Source organism: Girardinichthys multiradiatus, chromosome 7 (assembly GCF_021462225.1).
Source record: "Girardinichthys multiradiatus isolate DD_20200921_A chromosome 7, DD_fGirMul_XY1, whole genome shotgun sequence".
In the NCBI taxonomy this organism is placed as follows: Eukaryota; Metazoa; Chordata; class Actinopteri; order Cyprinodontiformes; family Goodeidae; genus Girardinichthys; species Girardinichthys multiradiatus.
Window position 1 is genome coordinate 42,335,546 of NC_061800.1, and position 27,054 is coordinate 42,362,599.

Sequence of the window (27,054 nt, forward strand, 5' to 3'; positions counted from 1 at the left end):
GCAGTTTAAAAAATAAGCAAGTTTCAACATTGCAAAGATAAAATCTTCTGACCTAATGTGACAAAAAGACCGAACATCAGTTTGTCTCGAAATGAAACACAACTTATTTTTACTGGACCATGAAAGCTGCTCTTGTTTTGGATCCGGCTGTAACTGTGTTCTGTACTGACTCCATCTGTGGCAGCTTTAGACTGATTTTTGGCTTTAATTAAAACAATCTAACCAGTTTTACCAGTAAGAGTTGAGCTCAGGCTGCTTGCTTCCAGCCGATGTCAGAGCATGTTTGTGGTTCAGTGTGAGAACCAGCAGCAAACTGTTTCCATCCTGATAATGAACTCTGTTAATGACAAACACAGGCGGCTGAGAGAGTTCCCTGACCTCAGTCTGTCTCTCTCTGGTTCCTGGTTCTGTTAGTTCTGATAGAATCAACGGTGAACTTTCTGATAACAAACATTCCCATCAGTCTGAGTCACAGTGCTGTGTTTTATCTGGCCTGAAACTGTTATGGATCTCCTATCAGCTGTTTGTTCACAGGTCACATGACCGTCCTCCTGGTTCTGTACACATGACTTCATCGGGAACGTTCTGACACAATTGAGGACTTCCAGAGTTTCTGTAACCTTCAGCTTTTCTGCAGGAATCAAAGAGGTTTTATTTTCCATTAGGATCACATGAAGTTGTGCATACAAATCTTCTTCTGTTTCTTACTGCATTAATGCTCCAGCAGGTTCTCCTCCCACCTGTTCTCCTCAGCTTTCTGGAGGTGTTCATGTTGTTTCTGAATGTAGCTCATCTCTGATCCTCCACTGTAGCTTAAATAGCTCCACAAAAGGAATCAGCTTCACTGCCTTCAGCATCAACCGCAGCAGTTTACTGTGTTATTAGATCTCAGCAGGATCACTGGAACATCAAGATTTGTTGCTGTAGTTCTGAACCATGTCTGAAATAACAGAAACATTGGAACTTTATGGCAACAAAACCTTTCCGATGACTTGAAATGAAACAAATGTCAATATTTAAATGAAAATGTTTTAATTAAGAGAAGGCTGAATGTTTTTAGCTATTATTAGAGGCTTGAAATCCTTGTTTGGCAGCAGCAGAGTCTGAACAGGAAATGGACCAGCTGGCTGCTGCTGTTTGTTCAGAAAATACAGATAAAACACCCAGCTAACGTCCAGCCACACTCTAACAAACCTTGAACAAATATCTACGACATCCAGCAGACATTAGGAAAACATTCAGCTAGCCCCCAAATAACAGGCAAACATCTAACCAACGTGCCAATCCCTAGCGTCCAACAAAACTTCTTCAAACCCACCTCTCACCAGTTCAGGAATGTATTCATTTAGGTTCAAACATCCAGCCCCCCATCCATCCATCCAGGTGACTACAGTCATGTCCCTGTTGGTCACTAGTCTCGTCTCCAAACTGAAACTCAAGAAGCAAAAAACATCTGATTTAATAATTTTCTACAAACGCCCAGCAGACCTTGACAGATAAATGTTTAATGTCCTCAACGTTTGCTTGGCTAACACAAAACAAATATTAATAAAACTTTCAGGTGACCCATGAGAATAAAATCCAACCAGTCTAACAAAAATATGACAAATATCAGGAAAACTGTATAAAAATCATTCAACAGAGCAATACTAATAAAACTTCTATCAGCCAGAGTTCAGACAATATGGCACAAAGATTCAGTCATTTTCTCACAAACCTCACTTCTGCCAAACCAAGACTGAGGGCCAACAAATGTCCACATAGCAGCAAAATAACATCCACATTAGAAATGTTGGTTTCATCAATATTTACTTCCATCCAGTTAGCATCCAGCTATAATCCAGTTAGCATCCAACTATCATCCAGTTAACATCCAGCTATAATCCAGTTAGCATCCAGGTTTCATCCAGTTAGCATCCAGCTATCATCCAGTTAGCATCCAACTATCATCCAGTTAACATCCAGCTATCATCCTCTTAGCACCAACTATCATCCAGTTAACATCCAGCTATAATCCAGTTAGCATCCAGGTTTCATCCAGTTAGCATCCAGGTTTCATCCAGCTATCATCCAGTTAGCATCCAGCTATCATCCAGTTAGCATCCAGCTATCATCCAGCTATCATCCAGTTAGCATCCAGCTATCATCCAGTTAGCATCCAGCTATCATCCAGTAGGATCCAGGTTTCATCCAGTTAGCATCCAGCTATAATCCAGTTAGCATCCAGGTTTCATCCAGTTAGCATCCAGCTATCATCCAGTAGGATCCAGGTTTCATCCAGTTAACAACCAGTTAGCATCCCATTATCCAGTTAGCATTCAGCTAGCTTTCAGTTTACCACCTGATCACATGGCTCCTGTCATTTTGGTGCCCTACATGAGATTATGGGTCAGCGCACACATTCAAAGATGTTGAGGGTGGACCGCATCTGCATTGATTGAAGATTTAATGAAGAACACGAGCAATTCTGGCTTTAATATGTTCTGTGGAAAACCTGAATAAATATTGATGGTTGCAGTCTGTGTTCTCTGGGTAAACTATATTTACCTTCAGATATATTTGATTTCACAACTTTAAGCATAATAATAGCTGTAGGGTAATTTTTAATTTTAGATATGAGAGATTTTCTAATATGAATTTCTTTTAAATAGTTATTTTAAATAGGTCAAATATTTATCTGTAATAAAAAGAAAATTTAGCTCAATCTTGAAGCCACAGTTCATATTCTTATGTCTCTGTGGAGGTTGAGAAACATTTGAAGGTTTAACCATTTTATTGGCACAGTAAAAATTTACTTTAAGAACAATCGTGTGTGGATAGAAGTAGTAAATATTTCCTCAGTAATTAGATCTGCACAATGTAGCTGCTACATCCAATAAGAACAAATAATCTCACAAAGAGGGAGATTATTTGTACCAAACAGCATCTAGAACATCTTTGTTCTCTATCAGCAATAAAGACACACTGCAATAATGTATTCTTGGGAAGTAATTGGCAAATCAGAATTTATTATAACAAATATGATTATTTAGAGAGAGAGACAGACGGACGGACAGACAATCTAACCCTGGTATCCTGCGTGAGAGGCAGCAACACAGACCACCCTGATGAGGACAATCTGACTTCAGTGATTTTCTTGTGATTAAGATCACAGGGAAGTGCAACAGAGACATTCTTGACATGACAGTTGCTGTTCAAGGATTTTCCATGTCACCTATGTCATTCAAAAAGCTGACTTTAGAATAATAGCGAAATGTTGTTGTGTTATTTAGATAATTATTGACTATGTCGAAAAACCATCAAAAATATATTTATCTAGAAAATGATAAGACATCTAATTATGAACTGATCACCCTCTCCTGGGGTATTTGCACTCCAATGTCTACAGGCTCCTACAGAAAAGATCACGTCATTTCTGACACCTTTCTTGTTCCAGGTCTCAGCTAAAAAGTAGGACAGACCCAGGGTTAGATTAACCAACCCTGCTACCAAGCAATTTCTGAAAGGTTGGCATTCACTCAGAAACTGCAAATTCATTTAAGCACAAACTAATTCATTTAATTATTTCATAATCTACTTAGATTTGATTGTGGTGCATTGGTTGGTCGGTCTAATTCTCATTTTCGAAGCATTTTGATTGACAGCAATGGGAGGTCCATTTAAATGAGGAACAACAGGGCGCTTGTTGTTTTATTATCAGAATTTCTTTTTTCAATACAAATCATGAGACAATGGCTCCAGTCATGACTGCACATATTATTCACTTCACTCAGTTTTTGTTTTTTTGTTTGTGAGTTGTCGCAGCAGCACCCTCAGTTGGGCACTGGGTTACAGGAACCGGTCCTGTACCTGATATGAGTCTAAACTGAGACTATTTCCATCCAGCTTCTAACCAAAACCCAACAGATGCTCAGTCAACGTCAGTGATATTTAGCTAACATCAGAGTGTGCTTTTTCTTTAATTTCAACATTTAATGATCCAATATTCCTACATTTATAATAAAACATCTTCCTCTGAGTGCTGTTGGTTCTTGTTTCGTCTCTGTTTGATCCTAAATGGATCTGATTGAACCCCTCACTCAACCTCTCTTTAGTTGGAGTCCGGACAGTTTCTGCATGGTTATTCCTGAAATATTTTACAGTAATCTTTAAATTAAAGTTTCATACTTGTGATGAGATTTAAAGCTTTCTTTATTAACTGAATTACGCTCAGGTTGAACATGGACATTGGTGTTTCATCACTGATCATCTGATGGTTCAGTGTAGCAGATGTCTGGCTTTGTATTAATTGAAAGAGTTTCTTAATGCTACTCTGATATCTGTCTCTGTGTTTCCCTCTGATAGCATGATGACTGATGTCCGACTGTCTACAGCCACTCCATCTGTCTGTGAGGTGACAGCTTCACCAGCAGGATCTGGTCTCCAAAGCAATGAACCTCCAGCCTTCATCCTGCCTCCTCGGAACGTCAGGGTCAGCCTGGGTGGAGATGCCCGACTGGAGGGGAAGGTGAGACTCCTTAATCTTCTGATGCAAAGGTGTTATGAACATATTCACATCTATGAGATTAACTGGTTTTAAAACTGGGCTTCTCAAACCAACACTGTTTAGGTGTTGATCCCAACAGAAACATGTCAGTATCATTTAATTTCCCTTAGGGATTAATAGTATGTTTGAATTGAATTGAACTGAATCACATATTCCTATATAACTTGCTGCTTTACTGAAGCTTAATTAGAACATCTGCAGAAAAACACTGTGGGCGTGGGGCTCAATTTAACACAACCAGCAGTTCAAACACAGGAAACCAACTGATAAACAGAGCTGGTTAATTCTCCCTCATTTGTGACTTTTTTAACTCTTATCATCTCTAACTGAGTTTAATTCAAAGCCTCTGAGCTGAATGAAGAACAAATATTTGCTGAATGTCCACAGAAGAGGTTTATAGTCTCTCTTCTCACAAACCTAACAGATGATGCAGGTTATGATTGAGAATATAGTTGCAAAGATTTTCTTCCCCTTAATAACAAGATAGATTATTACAGTCAGTACAATAAAACTCTGCAAGGAAGAATTGTTCACTAAAACAATTTAGTTGAGGGCTGCATGCCTCCATCCATCCATCACTACACCTGTATAAGTATATATTTATATATATATATATGTATATATATGTATATATATTAATATACAGCAAAACTCTGGACTAGGAAGAGACCTGTTTTTCTTGCTAGCTGAGGATACATGGTTTAACAATCAAGGCTGAAAACTCAGACTTAGTTATACTTGCATGTTCAGTTCTGCAGGCAGAGCTGCTAATGAGTCTGGAAGAACATGGACCAGCTCTTTACTTTCGCTAGGACTCTCGAGGGGGCATGGGACTCTCCCCAACCGGTCTACATGTGTTTGGTGTACTTGGAGAAGACATTCGACTGTGTTCCCCGCGATACCCTGTGAATATGTCATCGGGGGTCCGTTACTACGGGCCATTCGGTCTATATACAAGCGGAGTGAGAGTCTGGTTCCCATTGCCGGCAATAATTTGGAGCTCTTCAGAGTGAGGGTTGGACTACAACAGAGCTGCTCGTTGTCACGGTTCTGTTCATAATTTTTATGTACAGAATTTCTTGGTGCACCCAGGGGGCAGAAGGGGTCAGGGTAAGTGACCTCAGGATTCTGTCCGCTATTTGCGGATGACGTGGTCCTATTAGCGTCATCACATCGTGATATCTGGCTCTCACTGGAGTGGTGCGCAGCAGATTGTGTAGCGGCTGGGACAAGGGTCAACTTCTACAAACCTGAGGCTTATGGTCCTCGGTCGGAAAAGGGTGGACTGCTGTCTCTGGGAGGGAGATGAGGTGCTGCCTCAAATGGAGAAGTTTAAGTATCTTGCAGTCTTGTTCACGAAAAAGGGAGAAGGTTGCATGAGATTGACAGACGGGTTGGTGCAGCTTTCACATTATTGCATACTCTGTACCAGTCAATTGTGCTGAAGGGGGAGCTGAGCTGCAAGGCAAAGCTCTCTGTTTACCAGTCAGTCTACATTTCTATCCTCACCTATGGTCACGAACTTTGGGTTGTGATCAAAAGAAAGAGATCGCACATACATTCGAGTTTTCTCCGGAGGTTAGCTGGACTCTCCCTTAGAGATAGTGTAAGAAGTTCGAGTATCTGGGAGAGACTCACAGTAGAGCCACTGCTCCTCTAAATTACAAGGAGCCAGTTGAGGTGGTTCGGGCATCTGGTAAGGATGCCCCCCTTGATGGCTCCCTAGGGAGGTGTCTGTGCAGCTGGAGAGACTATGTCTCTCGGCTGGCCTTGGAATACTACGGGGTTCTCCCAGAAGAGCTGGAAGAGGTGGCCGTGGAAAGAGACGTCTGGGCTTCCTTGCTGAAGCTGCGGCCCCCTCAACCCAATCACAGAACAAGCAGAAGACGATGGATGGATGGATGGATGGATGGATGGATGGATGGATGGATGGATGGATGGATGGATGGATGGATGGATGGATGGATGGATGGATGGATGGACGGACGGATCACATGATAACCTATTTGGGTGAAAATGTTTCTGACATTTAGCTCTTCATGTTTCAGGTGCGAGGTCATCCTGAGCCGCAGGTCACATGGTGCAGAGACGGGAAGGCTGTGATTGGTGGAAAACGCTACAAAGTGGAGCGAGGTGGGCGTGGCAATTTCAGTCTGTCAGTGGGCGGAGTCACAGAGGAGGATCTGGGCTGTTACACCTGTCAGGCCACCAATCAAGCGGGAAGCCGGCAGGTTACTGTTGAGATCCTTCTGGAAGGTATTAGTCCCTGCTGTAAACCCACTTCTAAAACTGTAAAACCTGTAAAATATTTCAGAGTCCTGAAACAACAGGGAGAGAACAAAATGTGACTCTCGTCAGTGATCAGATCAAGTCAGTTTGATAAGACAGAGTTAATGTATCCAAGTTTTGTGAATGAACATCCGGATGTGAAGGGCTATTTGTTGGAAGGTTCCACAGTCAGAAAGTTCTAAATAAAAAGAGAGCAACAACAGAACCTTAATGTCCCGTCCATCATTTGTAAAACTACCAGGCACACCTCACTGGAAGAGGATGAATTGATGCTTCTATGACCTTCCTCTCGTTCATCTTATCACCAGCTTACAGGAGACTGTAAATCTGTCACCAACAATGCTGGTCTAGGAGAATCATTTGCTTTTTGCCCTGATTGTAATTTTCATAAATGTGATTTATGCAATAAAATTATGACACTGTTTAAGCAAAACTGATTTCTATGGCTGCGAAGGACCTTTTAAAACTTTGTAGGAGTTTGTGGGTGCAAATGATTTATTAAACTTTATTTATTTTATTAATCTGTCCTGCTGGACCTTTTTCTGGTTTCCAGTATGAGGTTTAGCTCATCTATGCTCACACATACTCTGTCCACAGAAAACTCCTGAGGCTTTAATGTTAATCTGACAGAACCTGGATTCTTCTTAGAGTCGCATCAAAAACGCACTGAAGGGAACCCATGAAACAGTGCAATGTCCCTATTTCCTGCAGCTGTGTTGGTACTTGTTTTTGCTTTATTTCTGCAATGGATTCACAAAGGAGATTGTGTTAAAAACATGCAGGAGTAAACACGCTCATCAAATCCAAAAGATGGGACCAATTTGCACCTATTTTTGCATCAGGTGCCAGTTGACCTCTCTGCAGTCACAAATACAATAGAGTGAAGTTAACATAGGTATAGAAAGTTGTCTTTTTCTTGTACTTTTAGTCTCTCATCCCTGTGCTTCTAACTGCAGACCCTCATCAGGCCCTCGCAGAGTCAGGAAGATATTCTACATTTTATTAAATTAAATCCTAGTTGTTAATCACTGCATGTAAGGGATCTGTTGCAACGTTCCAAAATCACAAGGTTTGCATTCTGAACTTTAATAAGCAATATGATTTTAAACAACCATTTGCTCAGCTTCTTTGTTTTAGAAATTATTTTAAGAATATCATGCAGACTTCACTGGAAGACAGGATGAATCTTCCTTCCTGGACATCTCTGACCCGGTTTTAGTAAAATCATGACATCTCCCGTGCCAAAATTGCTGACATCTTTCAGGAGATTATGGTTCTGTCAAGCAATTTACTCTGGATGTAATTTATATAAAGTAAAGACATGCAGGCTTTCCTCTGAATGCCCATAGAACCTCATTTAAATGTGGACAAACTGGGTCAGTACAGAGAGAGGTTCTTTGATACATTTAGCATCCTCAGATACGTCTATGAATATGACCCATTGACAGCTAAATGGAAACTTTATTGGACCACTGGGATGCAGAACTAAACTACAGTCAATGAAAGTTAAACCAGATCATCATCCAGCTGAGAAAACATTGTTCAGCAGCTGGAACAAAGAAAATAATTTGTCTCATTAACGTGCAGCATAACTCACTGTATTATTATTATTATTATTATTATGCTAGTTTATCTAAAAACCTTGTAGCCGCTGGTTTGTTTTAGCTTATTTTCTGATCTGTTATCTGAAGGAAATTTTAACTCTGAGCCAGAATGTCCAAACATGTTGCAGCCTAATGGGAGGTAAATGAGTTATGTGTTAATGTGATTTTCTCATGTTTGTTACGTTGTTAATGTGTTTAGTACAAATAAAGTTTCTGCATCTCAATCAGACCTGAACGTCTCTGATGTCCAAATGTTTTTCCACCTGCAGAAAACTATGGGAAGAAATACTTCCTGCCGTCCTGGAAGGGATCAGGGTGAGCTGCTGCCGCCGTTAGTTGTCCTCACGTCTCTCTGTTGTGTTGGAGGAGTTTCTGCTGCACAATGTATCTCCCCCTGCTGCTGCGCCTCCTCTAAATCACTGCTGAGGTCCATTAAATGTGTCAGAAATGCTCCTTTGGGGGCTTCCGGTTCAGAACCTGCAGCTGTTTGAGGTCACTGCAGCAGATTTACTGTTGAAGCTTCCTTCTGCTACAGCTGCTTCCTCTGCAAGATCTCAGAAGTTATAAAACTAATGATTATTTACTGCTTCAGTTGTGACGTGCATCACATTAAACACTAAGGGATGCTGCAGAGAGGTGACTCCATCTCCCATAATTCCAGGTCCCACTCCTTGATCCCGGCACCGGAGAACCGGACCAGCATCTGGAGCAAGAGTCCACCAAAGTTCATCTCCAAACCCACCCGAGTGTTCGTCAGACTGGGACAGAATGGGAAGTTCTCCACCAAAACCACAGGACGGCCACAGCCACAGGTCACATGGTACAAGGTGGGCGGAGCCTAACTAAGACTGATCTGAGCTGAAACTTCTTTAGTTTTCACGTCCTGAGTATTTTATCCGAGGTAAAGTCCAGAAACCTACACAGAAATAAAATTAAATTATGTTAAACAAGATTAGTGTTTAGGAACCATTCTGTATTGTGATTTATGAAAAATCAACCATTCTCATAACCTCTAAATCAGTCTGAAAGATTCATTCTTGACCTTTGGATTTCTGCAGGTTTTCTATAATTCTGTTTTTTGGCTTGACTAACGAGGTTAATCTCTACCCAAACAGCTGCTGTTTGCTCAAAAAGGAAGTTAATAAGTGAAGCTGGACACATTTCCATGTTAGATGGATGGAAACTGAAATCTGGCACAGCTTTACACAAAAATAGACAAATGTTTGAAACTGTATAATACAAACAAAACATTTCTCACAACCAAACCTTGAGGCTTATGAGGCCCCCCTTCTGACCTGGTCATCTAAAGCTTCTTGATGGGTCCTGATGTTTGTTCTTCACTCTCCGTGGACTCAGCTCTGCTCTCAGCAGTATGTACATGTGGGAGAGGAGTCGCCACGGGCAGCTAAATGACCAATAAGAAATGGCCCTGTGAAAATTAAAAAAATGTATTTATTTTTTTCTAAACTACTTTTTTTTAGACAAGAGAGAGAGACTGAAATGCCAGCAGTCAACTATAAATAAATAAAAATACTGTATCATGACTGGGAGAATATATATATACAGGTCCTTCTCAAAATATTAGCATATTGTGATAAAGTTCATTATTTTCCATAATGTCATGATGAAAATTTAACATTCATATATTTTAGATTCATTGCACACTAACTGAAATATTTCAGGTCTTTTATTGTCTTAATACAGATGATTTTGGCATACAGCTCATGAAAACCCAAAATTCCTATCTCACAAAATTAGCATATCATTAAAAGGGTCTCTAAACGAGCTATGAACCTAATCATCTGAATCAACGAGTTAACTCTAAACACCTGCAAAAGATTCCTGAGGCCTTTAAAACTCCCAGCCTGGTTCATCACTCAAAACCCCAATCATGGGTAAGACTGCCGACCTGACTGCTGTCCAGAAGGCCACTATTGACACCCTCAAGCAAGAGGGTAAGACACAGAAAGAAATTTCTGAACGAATACGCTGTTCCCAGAGTGCTGTATCAAGGCACCTCAGTGGGAAGTCTGTGGGAAGAAAAAAGTGTGGCAGAAAACGCTGCACAACGAGAAGAGGTGACCGGACCCTGAGGAAGATTGTGGAGAAGGGCCGATTCCGGACCTTGGGGGACCTGCGGAAGCAGTGGACTGAGTCTGGAGTAGAAACATCCAGAGCCACCGTGCTCAGGCGTGTGCAGGAAATGGGCTACAGGTGCCGCATTCCCCAGACCTGGGCTACAGAGAAGCAGCACTGGACTGTTGCTCAGTGGTCCAAAGTACTTTTTTCGGATGAAAGCAAATTCTGCATGTCATTCAGAAATCAAGCTGCCAGAGTCTGGAGGAAGACTGGGGAGAAGGAAATGCCAAAATGCCAGAAGTCCAGTGTCAAGTACCCACAGTCAGTGATGGTCTGGGGTGCCGTGTCAGCTCCTGGTGTTGGTCCACTGTGTTTTATCAAGGGCAGGGTCAATGCAGCTAGCTATCAGGAGATTTTGGAGCACTTCATGCTTCCATCTGCTGAAAAGCTTTATGGAGATGAAGATTTCATTTTTCAGCACGACCTGGCACCTGCTCACAGTGCCAAAACCACTGGTAAATGGTTTACTGACCATGGTATCACTGTGCTCAATTGGCCTGCCAACTCTCCTGACCTGAAACCCATAGAGAATCTGTGGGATATTGTGAAGAGAACGTTGAGAGACTCAAGACCCAACACTCTGGATGAGCTAAAGGCCGCTATCGAAGCATCCTGGGCCTCCATAAGACCTCAGCAGTGCCACAGGCTGATTGCCTCCATGCCACGCCGCATTGAAGCAGTCATTTCTGCCAAAGGATTCCCGACCAAGTATTGAGTGCATAACAGTACATGATTATTTGAAGATTGACGTTTTTTGTATTAAAAACACTTTTCTTTTATTGGTCGGATGAAATATGCTAATATTGTGAGATAGGAATTTTGGGTTTTCATGAGCTGTATGCCAAAATCATCCGTATTAAGACAATAAAAGACCTGAAATATTTCAGTTAGTGTGCAATGAATCTAAAATATATGAATGTTAAATTTTCATCATGACATTATGGAAAATAATGAACTTTATCATAATATGCTAATATTTTGAGAAGGACCTGTATTTATACAGTGTATATATGATGTGGTCTGCATTAGATATTCTGCAGAGAATGACCTGTAAGCTGAAGCATGTTGTGAATGTTAGAATATCTGAGTTAACATACGTGAACAATGATGCTGTGAGAAGATTCTTCTTTCTATCCAGCTGCAGCAGCTCTGTGTCCTTTGCACAATGACTTCAACAGGTTTGTAATCGTCTGAGGTTGCAGTTTTACAATTTAATCTTAATGAAATATCTAACTCTCTCTTCACCAAGACTTCTTGGTGAACAGAGACTTCAAGACTTCTCGCAGCTCGACTCGCTGTTCCGTAATGAAGCTCTCATTTGCATAAAAACAGCCTGCTCTGTGGATTATGTATGTCTGTGTAATATTGATTTAAATAAGAGAGCTTTCAAAAAATAATTCATCTTAAAACAACACAAACTATGTATCTGTGGATTAGAGAACTTCAAATTTAGGCGAGAAAATCATCTTGCAGTGTAAGACATTTGAAAGAAATAGTTGAACTTTGACATTAATCACTGGTCCCGGAGTAATATTCTCACACTGAGACACACCTCTCTTTCTGGAATGGAAAATCCAGAGCTTCTCTAAATTCAACATTAACAAACTCAGAGTTTTCACCTGCTTTCATGAACAACTCCATTATCTCCACATCGTTGGGTATGAAGAGTTTAAACTTGGGCTGCAGCTGGATGACTGGGGCATCTTGATTCTTGTTGAGTTCTAACGCTAGTCATTGTTCCTGATCAGGTGGTTTATGATTAATGTTGTTGAATTTGTTGCAGCTTGTTTATGTGTATATTTTTCCAGGGGGAGACAGAGCTTCAGCCCTGTGGTCGGATCAGCATGTACGAGCTCTCTGGCCGTCACTTCCTGGAGATAAATGACGTCCAGGAGGAGGATGCAGGACGTTACACGTGTTCAGTCATCAACAGCGCTGGAACAGCCACTGCCAGCGCTGAGCTTATAGTTCAGGGTGAGACAACCAGGCAGAGTTCAGAATATTTTATGATTCAAGGCATCTTCACACCTGCAGCTGTATGTTGCCAGTCTGCAGGGGTCAAAAGGCAAAGGAAAAAGCAGAGAACCAGAGATCGGGATAATTTGAATCCTGGCGCATGTTTTTCTGATCCAATAGTGGAGGTACTGCTGCTCAGACCGTTTCAAGGACCCCTCTGAGGGTTCATGCTGACAATTTTAAGACATGCTTTTAGATTTCAACTGTTTAGATGTTGGGGGCATTGGAACTGGGATTGCATGTATTTTCATTTGAATGCATGAAAATTGAGATTAGGTGAGGTGAAGACTCCAGCAACACTTGTAATACACTTATTAGCAGACCAACGCGTTTCGGCTTGTGGCCTTTATCTGTTATGATTTGGGGTTGTTTGGTTTTTGGTTTCTGGTTTTTTCTTTATATGTTTTTCACAGTTCAAGTTTTGAATCATGCTTCTGTTTATTATTTTCCTGTTTATGCTTTAGTTTCATGTTTTTCTAGTTAGATTTCTATTTGTTTGTATCCTTGAAGTTCTGTTTTGCCCCAGTCATGTTCTGTTCTGTCTGTTAATTATCTTTATCCGGTTCACCTGCTCCAAGCTAATCTGTCTCCTTGCTCCACCTGGTTTACTCTCCACACTCCTGTTCAGTTGTTTATCGCGGAAACATTATCCAGATAATGCTCTTGTCCTGTAGTCACGCCACACCTGTCTCGCCAGCCTGCCCATGTCTGTTTTTGCCTGTCCTGCCTGCCCGTTCGTTGTTTTGTTCCTGCCTCTTCTGAGAGTGAATTTTTGTTAATTAAATCTTTTTTTCACTTACCAATATGCTGCCTTCTAGTCTGCATTGTGGGGTCCTCTATCTCGCTAGTCCTAACATTATCAGGCCATAAAAACTGAGATTGCACAGCTTTGTTGTGTATTTCTGCTTGTTCCATGGTTGTTTTTGATTTTAGCGTTTAAAATAAATGTCAACATCAGTGTTGGTTTTCAGGGTAGGCAGTTGAAAAGGTTATATTCTAATTTTCTGTTTCTGTCTCCTTCAGATGTTTCTGAAGCCTCGCCCAGGTGAGATGTTTGTCTCTCTAACAGCTCTCACTTCCAGCTCAGATGTTTTGAAGTTTTAAACAACTGCTGCTGCTGAGCTTCTACCGCCTCTCTTTGCCAACCTGTGCTGCTGCCTTTCTGACTAACACTCCGACATATGTCTCTGGTCCTGCTGAAATGTCACTGAAATTTATCTAACTGTTTAACTAGGATGTCGTTTCCACATCAAACGTTTTATACTTTATGTTTTAATTAAAACTTTTCAAAGAACGGTATCAAACTAAACACATCTGCGCAGTAAGCGTTAACCAGTGCACCCTAATTATTCATAAAGCTGCTGTGTTACACTGTTCTTTACTACAGATTAGACTTTGAAAGATTTTATAGGATCTTAGTCAATGTGGCTACAGGAGATATTAGTGAGACCTTCTGGCTTGACCAAATGTATCCTAAAACAAACACTTGGGTTTGTGTTTTGAGGAGACCGGGGCACAATCTGAAGACCAACTCTAAGTTTCATCTTCTTTCCAACCTGCAGCAGAAACAGCAGCTGTCTGATTGTTGCACATAATCACAAAACTAACACTACCTTGCTAGCAGCTACCATACACTAAAACTTGAAGATGATACAAAACATGGCATTGTTGAACTCTGCAGCATTCATCCATCTGAGAAACCACCAGCCAAGAACCTAATAGAGGACACCATCGCTCCCAGTCCTAGCAGGTCTTCTGCAGACCAGCAGCATGGGCAAACTGTCTCCTGGAAGACTGAACCTCCTGCAGAGCTCCCTCGTGTGGCTGGAAGAAGTACTGCTGCAGTTCAGGTGACTATAGCCAACAAATAATCTTTAGTTGTTTCTTTTTTAAACATTTTATTTAACTGTGTAGTTATTAACCTGAAGCCAACGTTTCACAGCTAATAAATATGAAGAAATTAACACATGATGGTTGACTTCACAACCATATTTTAGATGAACAATCTGACCTTTTCTGCATAGGAGAGCCCCCTGTTGGCCAACACTAAAACTACATTTTAATTTAAACGCAGCAAATAAAAGACATCTAGGGGTCATTAAAGGTCAATTATTATTTTGTCTCAGACCCAGTAATATGAGATTCAGTAGTGTACTGGTCCTAAGTCTCAGTCCAGTGTTAGGATTTTATCATCAGAAACAACTTTCAAAAACTTGAAAAAGCCGAACAAAAAATAAAAGTTTTTTTTTTTTTTAAATACAAAATATTTAATTAAATTACAAGATTTTTTTTTGTCAAAAATGGATTAGCAGAAATTCAGAAAGAAAAGATAAAATTAAATACGTATTTATTTGCTCATCGAGTTTTGTCTACACAAAAAAGCATGCTAATATTTGAAACAATTATAAATATCAGTACACACGCCATATAAAAATGTAACAATGCAACTTACAGAAACAAAATAATACAGTAAATGTTTGGAAGTGCACACACAGGTGAAACCAAGAGATCTAAAAATCAGGCTTGGAATAAACCTAAAATCAAACAGAGTGATACTCTCTGGTTACACAACTAAAATCTCCTTTCTCACTGATAATTACCTGGTAAGCCTCTCAGTATTACCTCTGCACTGATGAATGCCAATGTTTTGTATCTATTATTTATTCATTCAACATAATTATTCTGTGATGACATTAAAAACACAATATGGTACTGTTATTTGCAGGCTACCATAATGACCACAGCAGTGATTTCTCATCACCTGCTTAAAAACGGTCTGCTGTGTTAATTATAAAGATTTTAAAGATAAAAATAGATTCAAGTGCTGCTGTGTTGCTGTTTTCCTCGATAAGACCGTTCTCTTTCAGATCCTGCGCTTCCGGTGAGTCAACATGATTTTATTTATGCTTATATTAATGATATAATGGTTAGCATTATATAATTATATCTGAACTAACATGTTAATGAACCTTAATGACAGATTTGATGTAAATATATCTTTAGAACCCACTAAATACCTGTTTTAGATTTTGTTTTGAGTGATAGGTTATCCTGACAAAATAAACGTGGATAGTTTCATGATATAACGTCCAGCTAATGGAAAACGTTTACATTCATTGGCTGTAAGGTTATGGTTCCTTTGATTTTATGTTTAATTCCCATCCTGGAATGTTGATGGACAGCAGAATAAAACCAGTTTAGTTTTTAAACTAACTGAACTCAGCTGAAACATTGTTTCTATTAAGAATAGAACAATCATCTCATCTTGAACGTGAATAAAAACAGGAGATGTTTGTAGATTTGAAGAGAAACAGGAATAGATCAAACACTATTTCCTTCATGGGAGAAGAGGTGGAGGTGGTGGAGGAGTATAAATACCTCGGTGTTCACCTGGACAACAGACTAGAGTGGAGATGCAACTGTGAAGCCATCTACAAGAAGGGACAGAGCAGACTGTACTTCTTGAGGAAGCTTAGGTCCTTTGGTGTTTGCAGCAAGATGCTGCATATCTTCTATAAGTCTGTTGTGGAAAGTCTGATCTCTTCTACCATCATCTGCTGGGGAAGCAGCATCAGAACCAGGGACTTAAAAAAGCTCAACAAGCTGATAAAGAAGGCTGGTTCTGTTCTGGGGACTCCTCTAGAACCTCTGGAGATCATTGTGGAAAGACGGATTCTTCATAAAATGAAGAACATTATGGAGAACCCTGAGCATCCTCTTCATGAGACTGTCCTACAACAACAGAGTGTCTTCAGTCAGAGGCTTCTTCAGATCTGCTGTAAGACGGAGCTACAGGAGATCCTTCCTGCCCACAGCCATCAGCATCTACAACGGCTCTTTGAAGAAACCTGCATAATATGAGCTATAACAACATTTAATTTCCCTTTGGGATTAATAATGTATTTTTGAATTGAATTAAAAACTGTGTCAGAATAATCCACTGGTTTACGGTCTTTTCTTTTTACTCTGATTTCGAGAATGTGTGCGATTATTATGAGAGGGTGAATAAAATCTGCACTTAAACCCTTTGGGAAGTCTAAACAGTAAACCTGTTAGAAACTGCTGTGTGAGGACATTTGTATCTCATCATATAAACTCTTTCTGCAGGTGCAGTCCATCCCAGCTGATCCAGTTCAGACTGGTTTAATCCAGCTGCCACCAGCTGCATCCGGCTGCAGCAGGTTAGAACCACTTCAAACCAGCTACAAGTAGCCACAAGTTAGCCGTTTGGTTATTTAAGTTACAGTTAGGAGGTTTGAATAAACCTAACATTGTTATGATATTTTAATGTGTTAAACAGGCTATAGCTGCAAAACTAAGCAGCCTATGTTCTTATTAATTCAGTCGATTTAGCTGCTTAACCAGCTGATATTAGCTGTTAGGTTAGAGGTTGTTACAGAGACTGACTGCGTATTTTGAATTATCTAAAGGTAATTAGTTTGTGTTATTGTTGCTTATTAATTTACTATTATAGTGGTAAGATAGGTATAAGTTTGCCCAGTACTATCTGGATAATTATAAGAGCCATAATTTCAAATTCAGTGTTTAAATATAAAGCAATAAATTGTTCTATGTTTGTTTTCTTTATAATTTATCTCAGCTTTGAGTTTAGTTGATATGTTAGTAAACATTTATTTGTACCAAAACAGAATATTTCATTTGAAATGTTACCAGGATCATGTATGTATCGTAATAATTAGGAAAGTTAAAGCATTTCTAATGCTGTAATTTACCATTCATCTCAAATATAGGCATACATTCTCAATTATTTGTAGAAATTAGCCTAAAGCAGAAGATGATATGATTTAAGAAATACATTTTTCACACATGTTCAAAGAATTAATGAATTTAAACAGTTAAAAACTTTAGTTCTCACACATTATCATAATGGCTGTGCGGAATTGGATGTTATTAATGAAGTTAATCATTAAACATCTGTAAAGCTAAAAGTTAGAAAAAAAAGTCCAGATAAATGTTTATTCTGTTGAAAACCTAGAAATTATAATATACTGGGACATTTAAAATCACCAATGTTAAATGTGTTCAATAGTAATGTCAATATGTGGTTTGCATCCCACTCTCTACAACTTTCAACATGGATTCAGGTAAGAAAAACATATCAGATCCGTTCACATTTGATATATAGGGACTTAAAACCATTAACTAGCACACAAGGTATGCAATTTGATTTAAAAAAAAGTCTGGTAAAGTCTGTTAAAAAACACAACAGCCTGAGTGTTTGATTTAAAACTTTCTTCTGACCTTCAGATAAATTAAACACAGTTTTTATTGTACCAAGTGTTTGGTGTCATGGCCTGTTTCCCTAGCAGTAAATAAATAAACAGAGAACTGAATTCTTTCTTTTATGAACAAGGTTATTAAAACTCCAATCTGCAATAGTAAAAAAGGAGGAATTTCTCAGGGGAGGTTTAGCCAGTAGCCTATTTGTTAGTCGAGGAACTGGAACAGGAACAGGCAGCTGCAGACTCACTGAAAGTTACACACCTAACTGCTGTATGTTAATTACTAAGTTGTGATTGAGCTCAGCTCTATTGTTTGGTAATTGTTTCCCAAAAAATATTTTCATGCTAACTATCAAACGGAGCTGATTTCTGCATTCAGAAGTCTGAGGAGATCCACATCAGGTTCTGCTCTGCGGTTTGAAGCTGTTCCTTTGGACCAGGAGGCCACAGAGGGAGCACAGGTCACATTCACCTGCCAAGGTAAATCTATTCACCTGTGGAATGAAAGTTTAAATGTAGGCAGCGTCAATTCAAGATATTTTACCTCCGCTTCATTGTATTTGTTTATATGCATCCATTAAAGCATTTCAAGCTGAAACTTATTCAAGAAAAGTTGTTTCAGTGAATTTATTTCTCCTTGTAATGTTCCCACTTCCTCTCCCAGAACCCGAAGCCATTCTGGCTTTTAGGACACCAAACCATGAAGAGTTTCAGAAGTTATTCAGGTCAATGAAAGTTTATTTGTAGAGACCTTTAAAAACGACTGAAGATGACCAGAGCCCTAAACAAGTCAATAAAAGCTGCTCAGCAATAATTAGAAGCAAAACAGTGATGCCCTTGTGTGGGATCACAAAGTGACCAGAGCACAATGGCTGATAAAGATTTTAACAAACAAAATACACAACAATAAAAATACAATCAACTGTATTCTGTCCCATTCTTCCTTCAAACACATCCTTCTCCAAAGGGTTATGGTCCTGTTTTTGTTTTCTAAATCCAGTCATTCTCTGCTGGGACTGCAGGCAGGCTTGTCCAGTACCAGTACTGTCCTCTTCCTCAGCCAGGCCTTGGAACATGTGAAAATGGGGTTTTCCAAATACATGCCTCAATAAGATGAGCTTATTTAGACTTCAAATTAAAAGATATTCTTCAGTTTAGGACAACCAACAGTTAGGGATGCGATGAGATTAAAATATTGGGCCGATATCGTTATTCAATATTATATAGGCCTGATATGTTAAATTATGACTATCATCGGCTGATACTGATGTTAATGCAGATGTTTCGTGCATCCCTTTTGAAAATCTGTGACTCTGATCAGATTAATACTTTGCTCTCAGTCTCCTCCGTTGCTGATGCCATGGTAACCTGGCTCAGAGATGGGAACCCCATGAAGACGGGACCAAGACTTCAGCAGAGACAGGACGGGACTCGTCTGATCCTCACCATGGACAGAGTGACACAGGTGGATGATGGGATGTATGGCTGTCAGCTGACCACTGCTGAGGGACTCACAGTTGCCTCAGCAACATGGATGCTGCGTGTCAGGCGTAAGTCCTCTACACCGGACCCTGCTTGTCCATCTCTCTGTCTATTTACAGTACCACGTCTTGTTGTCTCCCCCTCAGGTGTGTCCAAGTCTCCAGTGTTCCTTAGCCAGCTGCAGGACTGCAGCATGTCAGAGGATCAGCCCATCAGCCTGGAGGTCCGTGTGGAGGGAAAACCTGCTCCGAGGGTCAGCTGGCAGTTCAAAGGTCAGTGTTCCAGGAAAACTCTGCTGGGGTCTTTGTTTTCCCTCTACGTTCAGATGCTGATGTTCATTCATTTTCAACAACAACTATAATGCATCATCAGAAATGGACCTTTTAGATGGAAAACAATCTGCAGATAGTTTGTCGTTAACACATTTCTGCAGTAACATCTGAATCAGTTTGCATCCCATCGTCGATAAACTTAAATAACTCTGAAAAAGTGCTGACAAGCAAACATCAGTCTGATTATTGTTTATGTTGATGCTGCTGTTTGGATTGTTGTCGGATGGTTTTCCTCATTTCTAGTGTGTTGATCTCACTCAGCAACAGTAGAAACGTTCCTGCAGCACCAAATGAAGGAAGCTGAAGTGTCCAGCAGATGGCAGCACTCATCCAGAAACACAACAAACATGAAGAAACTGAGCACAATGAAAAACGGCTTTTGTCTTATTTTTTACTGATGATCTGATTGCAATCAATTTATTTCGATATAAAGATGCATTGTGTTGTCATGATTTGGCTCCTTCCAGCTTCTTGCTTTGTTAAACAGAGTTTGTGCTGGAGAACAGGAGAGCAGGCCGGCTGGCTGAGCACAGCAAGAAAAACATAAATCCAGATAAGGAGCAGCAGGACACCAGAGTGGAAACTTGCTGAGAAAAACAGGGATTCTGTTTTTTAGGTTTTATTTTTAGAAAACTGTAATGAATGAAAAAATGGAAACATCAGAGACAAAGAGACAGATCAAATCGGCTTTATAAAACATCACAGTTCAGTTTGACTAAACATGATTCTCTCGATGTCTGAACCCTCAACTCTGCAGGTCTGATGTTTATAATGGCTTCAATCTGCACAGAGATTAAAGAAGAAAGGATGTTAATAAAACACCAGAATGTTGCTCTAATGAAAGGATGGTAAAGATTAGGATGACTGAAAACTGTCAGGAACGCGCCTACAAAAATATTTCTGTTTTTAGAAGGAGTCACTGAGAATAAAGTAGCTATTTCTAACTTTGAATGAAATAGAAGTACCTTCATGAGTGAGCTTTGAAACAAGCTGTGCTCCAAACAGTTTCATTATGTTATAATATTAAACATACATAGATGTGTTGGAGGACAGATTAAGTAGTTTTTAGCCTCCAAAATGTCCCTGCAGTATTTTCCTAAAGCTGACAAATGAAAGAAGAGAAAATCTAATGGGGGCGTATTTCAGTGCCGAAACAACTGGCCATATTTTACTCCGAGCTTCTAGTTCAACGGTTGACAGCTTCAGGACCAGAGCTGGAAACCATATAAAGACAAAACATGCTGCTGCATTGAGCGCACACACAGGAACACACTGAGAGTGTTTGGCCGACCCAACAAGGGCATGCACAGCGAGTTCACTGTGTTTCAGAGCTGTACTCCATCATGTTGTGGGACTCCTCTGCTGAATCCAGTCACTCCCCCACCCGATCACAGCCCCCTGAAGTCCACAGATTTACTCCACAGTTTGGTTTGAGTGCTTAAAATAAATCTGCTCACGCAGCAGCTGGTTTAAACATCTGATGTAAAGGTTAAACCCTCCTCCTGTTGGCTGTTCTCCTCTTGTTTTTTTACCTACATTCTGGTAACATCACTAAAACATGGTAACTTTCTGCACACTTAAATATTGTGACCATGTCTAGGTTCAGGTTCAGATATTCTTCTGCAATGATCAGACCTCATTCTGAACCAAACAATCATCAGTCACACATTTGGTCAAACTCACATAAAACAACAGCACTTTATAGCTGTAGTTTGTTCTTTCTGTGACGACTGAAGTCTCCAACTTCTACTTTATTATCGTGATTATTACGGCTACAGAATCTAAGGAAATGATGCTATTGTGAAATAATTATGGAATATGATGATATCAACTGAGATTAACCTGATTATTTTTCACTCTTTATGTTGATCACAATGAAAAAGGACACAAACTCTGCCTGGAATCTCAGTCCCTGTATAGAGATGACCCGTCTGTTCATGAAGATGATCATGTCTCCTCTTCATCCTTCAGGCCGTCCTCTTCCACCCAGGATGCAGTCCTCACATGTTGGGGGTGTGGCCAAGCTGATGATCCAGAATGCATCTTGTCATGATGACGGCGTGTACGTGTGTGTGGCAGAGAACATCCATGGCAGAGCAGAGAGCAGTGCCCGGGTTCATGTCAAAGGTCAGAACGTTTACCAACAATGTAATGAAGAAAGACTCAGAGTTCACCGGCCTGTTCAGCTAGGTCTGGCTAATACAGCTGGATCTCTAATTTATTTCAGCAAATCAATTCAAAAACAAAAATTCATATATTGTATAGATTCTTTATGCACAGAGTGACATATTTCAAGCAGTTCTTTTTGTTTTTAATGGAAAATGGTCCACAGTGACAGGAATAACCAGTCTTCAGACCATTGGGAAGCAACGCCCATTCAACAGTTTGGGGGGAAATCCAGAAGGCATGACCTCAAGGCTGAAGTCAGTGCTTCCAGAGTCTCCACATGCAGACGAATGCAGAGCATGGGCTGCTACTGTCACATTGCTCATGTTCAGCCTGAACCAGAGGCATCAGCAGCATCCTACCTGTGCTACGGAGAAAAAGACTAGACAGCTTAATCTCCAACATCCTTTTTTCCAATGTATCTCAGAATATGTCCAAACCATCCCAATCATGCCTCTCTGACTTTAGCTCTAAACTGCCCAACCTTAGCTGTTCTTCTGACCTGCTTATTTCAGATTCTGTGCATCCTGGTCACTCCCAATGAAAATCTCTGCATCATGACCTCTGCCACCTCCCACTCAGAATCCTGTCTTTTAGACAGACTGTTTTCAAGCCATATTTCATATCCAGTCTTTCTTCAGTCTTCAGTCAAGCCGGTTTCACCGCTGTCTGATGACCTTTTCAGTCAAGAGATATCCTTCTATCACACATCACTCCTGACACCCTTCTTCATCCACCTCAACCTGCCTGCACTCTCTTCTTCTCCTCTTTTTTTTTTATTGACCACTGTTTTTGATAATTAACCCCAGGTAGCAGCTTTCACTACATCTGCTCCTTCCAGCTTCACCTTTGCACCTGCCTCACGCTCATTCACACTCATCTATTCTGTCTTGCTTCTGCTGACCTTCATTCATCTTCTCTCTAAGGCAAACCTTCATCTCTCTCCTGCTCCATATTTTCGCCACAGTTTACAGTGTCATCTGTAAAAATGATGGTCCATGGAGCCTCTTGTCTGACTTCATCTGTCCACCTTCCATCACCACTGCAAACAAGAAGATCGCTCAGAACTGATCACTGGTTTAACCCCACGTTTACCTTGAACCCATCAGTTACTCCAACTGTACACCTCACCACTGTCTCACTTTCTTCATACATGTCCTGTACTTTTCTCACATATTTCTCTGCCACCCAGGCCTCCTCATGAGTACCACAGTTCCTCTCTAGGCACCATATCTATCATTTGTTGTTTTTAGATTCATACCGACACAGTGCAGCTCTATCTGACCTTCTCTCTACTTCTCTACAAGATCTCTAAGAGCAAAAATTGCATTTGTGATGCACTTTATGGGCATGAAACTAAACTTCTTCTCACCTATTCTATTCTATTCTATTCTATTCTAATTAGTTTAAAGATATTATGACTGGGGGAGATGTATAAATATTCAGGTGTATAAAAACATCTTCATTTAGCATGGCTGTTCATGATTATTAAATTTGTTACTAAAACTAAAAGTCACTGAGAGCTGTGCTGTAGAACCCACTGAGTGTTTTTCATTGAGTTCAATATAAACAATTATTTGCTCAGATTTAATTGTCTGAGTGTCTCGCTGATATTCAGAGATGAGATTAGTTCTAGTTTTGTTAATAATAAGGTAATGACTGTTATTCTTCCTGCTTGTCTGGTTGCATGGCCAGGCCTGGATTTAAAAAGGTTTTCATAGGCCTGGGTGCTTGTTTGTGAAGGACCACAGTAACTTGTTTATCAGTAAGCCAATCATTCATCAGCATGTTCAACAGAAACTTTCATCACAGCTTTATAAGGAAAACCAGTGAGATGGAGGGAAGTCCGACAGAAGCAGGAAATCCCCGGCTAGACCAACGTACACACTTAGTGAAATATCAGCAGATTCCCACAAACTGACCCACTCAACCCTCTGAATCCACAGGATGTCCATGTGTGGACAATCAGGTCTGATCTGAAGACCAAAATAAGTCACTGTGTTTTAGGGCTGTGGATTCAATCAAACTGACAAAATTCAGTTAATATTAACATTATTCAGCCACATTCCACTTCCTCTTTTTCTTCCCCAATACAAAAACAGAGTTATTTACTTCTAACAAGCTGCAGCATCCTGATATTACTGTTGGTTATGAAAAGTCAAGGTTGTAGTTAGTTAACTGTTTTAATCCAGACTAGGCTAGTTTACTAATTAAAGGTTTGTTGTTGCACACACATGCAATAATATATTCAGAAATGTGTGCATGCACAAGTGCTCATGTGAGCTTGATGACGGGCCGCCATTTGATCGGTGCAGGAATGCTGGCTGCCAGAAAACAAAATGGAGTCACTGAGTTTGGCAAAACATTCAGAGTCTGTATAAATGTCAGTTGTACTTGGCAACAATTACTCTCCCTTCAAATGGTCTCCATCAATAGTTTTATTAGCTGTAGTTGTATTTACAACTCCCTTTTAAAATGTCCACTTTCTCTCAATTTATCTGGCATCTACTGAATAAATAAATGCAATATTCAGAAAAATGATCCAAATATCTTCTTTCTGTCTTTCTCTCTGTCTCCTTCTGTCCTCTCTAGTATGACCGATATGTACACAGAAGAAAAATACTTCAGTACAAAAGTTCAGCCTTTCTCGTGCACACGCATGCGTCCTTGTATGTTCACACACACTCAGCTAACAGGACATTAAACTTGTGTGCCAGATGTAGGAAGGAGAGGAAATCCTTTCTCCCTTATAAGGAAAAGGCTGAGTGAGAAACACACTGATGGTTTCCCTGACTCTCCTCCTCTGGTCTAAGAACATTCCCAGTTTAATAAGATGTCTGGAAGCTGCTGCTGCTGCAGGGGATCGGAGATCTGATCTGGAATCAGCTGGACGTTAGCTCTGCAGCAGCTCCAATGTTTCATCTGACCACATGTTGGACAGAACATGAATCTGTTGTTGTTTCCTCCATCAGTCGGAACTTGGAAACATCCACACAAACACATCTGTAGATCTGATCCGTGATCGGTCTGCTGGTTACTTCACGCAGACTTTAGATCTCTAAGGTTGAGCCTGCAAGGCAGCATCCTGCTTATGGAAAAGCAGTAAAGAAGTTCTGCCTTAAAGCCAAACTCAGGGTAAAAGTAAGAACCTTAGCACCATCTGAGACAGAATTATTGACCCATTGGATCTGGAGTAGTAAATGATTTGCTGAAGATGATTTAAAGATGAAGTGAAATCTGTTCTTCTGTCAGGTGTTTTAGTGTTTACCTGTTCATTCCAGGATGAATGAAAATAAACGCCTACAACAGAGAAATAAACGAAGTAAATGAAGGCGGCGGTGACGATGAGGTTTAGCTGGGTGACAACTTCTTCAGGTCAGATGATTTCTAGATTTACTGCTGGGTGTGAAACAGAAGGATATTTATGTCCAGGGAACAACATATCAGACTTTATCAGCCAGTGGTGCTTTACTCCCAAATGTTTCATGCACTTCTCTGCTTCTCAACACCTGGTTTACCTTGGTGAGTGAGGTAATTAATGCCTTTGAATCAGGTGCTTTAAAGCAGGAACACACTTTAAACATGCAGGTCCTGAGAACCACACCTGGTTGATGGGATGCACAAGCTGTACTTCAACAGGAACGAAGATACCGAGGCATTCTGGACTCTGTTGATCATTTCTTCTTAGTGGAAGTTGCCAATCTAACGGGTGCCGTAAAGCAGCTTGTTTTCATATTGGTCCCTTTCTGACAGTCTGTGTTTCTTCTTCATGTGTTTGTTGTGCTGCAGGCATGCTGCAGTCGCAAAGGTCAGAGGTTGCAACAGCAGCTCGGGCTCCTTGCTTCATTCGCCGGCTAAGCAACCTGAAGGTGATGGACGGCAGCAGAGTGTCCATGACGGTAGAGCTGAGCGGTACGCCCTTGCTGCGTGTGCTGTGGTATTTCCTGTCCGATCTCCGGGGACACGGTGCTGATGAGATGAAGACAGATTGACTGTAGTCCTGCCTCTTCATTTCCTCTGTTTGTGATTGTCTTGTTGTGAGGATAAAGATCTGTCCGGTCCTCATAAAACTAGTAAATAAAGGTTAATGTTACATAGCGATTAAGTTACTGAGCAGTTAGATGGATGTTAACAGAGCTATTTTAAGTCTGAATCATGATCCATGGAATTAACTCTCAAACGAAGGACATGCAGAAGTGTGTGTTTGTGTATCTGATATAGACTGAAGCTCAGTCCCTCATATCATCACCCCACTGTGTGTGTTATATAATAAGACTTGTCTCCATAAAGGCTGTTTGAGGATCAGTCTGCAGCTCTTTTCCGTCGCTCAGATTTAACACGATCCCATCTGATGAGGATCTCCCTGTTTTTATTGTTGTTAGATCACAAGATTTATTTCTACCCACAGAAATGCAACTAACCTCTACAGAACTGAGCTTATCTCAGAAGCACAGACAGAGGAAAAGTGTTCTTCGGTCATTTGAGTCCATGTTTCAGCTTCTAAGGAAATATCTGATTTAATGTGTTGAAGAGGCGCACCACCATCAGGTCTGTTCCCAGTGAAAAGTGGAACAACCTGCGAAGGAAGGATGTGCAGCAAACAATCAATATTAAGTGAAACAAAATGTAAAAGGGTTTCAGACTCTGTGATTTAAAAATAATTTATATAAAAGTAAATCTATAAACATGTGATTTTATGTTGTTAGATAAATCTTTTGTCTCGGCTTTGCTGGTTGGGGTCGGTGATTTACTCTGAGAACAGACTACTCTCTGTCCACTTGAGAGAAGATTCTGAATGAGATGTTTTGGCCTGCAGGTGAGCCCCCTTCTCTCGTGATGTGGCTCCATGATGGGCAGGAGGTCTCGGAGTCTGAGGACTTCCACCTACTCAAGGAGGAGAACCGCTACACTCTGCAGATCCAGGAGGTTTTCCCAGAGGACACTGGGACCTACAGCTGCCGGGCCTGGAACCAGTATGGAGAGGACCAGACCCAGGCTCAACTCATTGTGGAAGGTGAGCTCAGGTCACTAATGACAACATAAGAGCAGCCAGTTAAACATATTTATCTAAAACATTACGTTGGAGATTAAGTTCTGAAAAACTAAAATAATTTATTGTGATGTTCCAGCCACTCCTCTGGGCCCTCATCCAGCTAGAAGATAAATAAACATGCGTGGGTAAATGTGAGAGGTCAATAAAAACTGTAATGAAGTCTGTCCTAACATAAAGCCACCAT

At 40.4% G+C, this 27,054-nt stretch overlaps 1 protein-coding gene across 1 annotated transcript in view; it reads left to right on the plus strand.

Annotated features, from left to right (window-relative positions):
* Positions 1 to 4,344: 4,344 nt before the first annotated feature.
* Positions 4,345 to 27,054, plus strand: part of mylka (myosin, light chain kinase a) — a 57,342-nt gene continuing 34,632 nt past the window's right edge. The window contains exons 1-14 of the mRNA XM_047371085.1: positions 4,345 to 4,507; positions 6,595 to 6,802; positions 8,709 to 8,754; positions 9,101 to 9,266; positions 12,387 to 12,552; positions 13,618 to 13,639; positions 14,276 to 14,444; positions 16,702 to 16,775; positions 18,217 to 18,317; positions 19,178 to 19,387; positions 19,466 to 19,591; positions 21,623 to 21,778; positions 25,607 to 25,729; positions 26,634 to 26,831. Of these exons, the coding sequence (XP_047227041.1) occupies positions 4,346 to 4,507; positions 6,595 to 6,802; positions 8,709 to 8,754; positions 9,101 to 9,266; positions 12,387 to 12,552; positions 13,618 to 13,639; positions 14,276 to 14,444; positions 16,702 to 16,775; positions 18,217 to 18,317; positions 19,178 to 19,387; positions 19,466 to 19,591; positions 21,623 to 21,778; positions 25,607 to 25,729; positions 26,634 to 26,831 (1,927 nt within the window). The 5' untranslated portion in view covers position 4,345. The remainder of the gene's footprint in view (positions 4,508 to 6,594; positions 6,803 to 8,708; positions 8,755 to 9,100; positions 9,267 to 12,386; positions 12,553 to 13,617; positions 13,640 to 14,275; positions 14,445 to 16,701; positions 16,776 to 18,216; positions 18,318 to 19,177; positions 19,388 to 19,465; positions 19,592 to 21,622; positions 21,779 to 25,606; positions 25,730 to 26,633; positions 26,832 to 27,054) is intronic.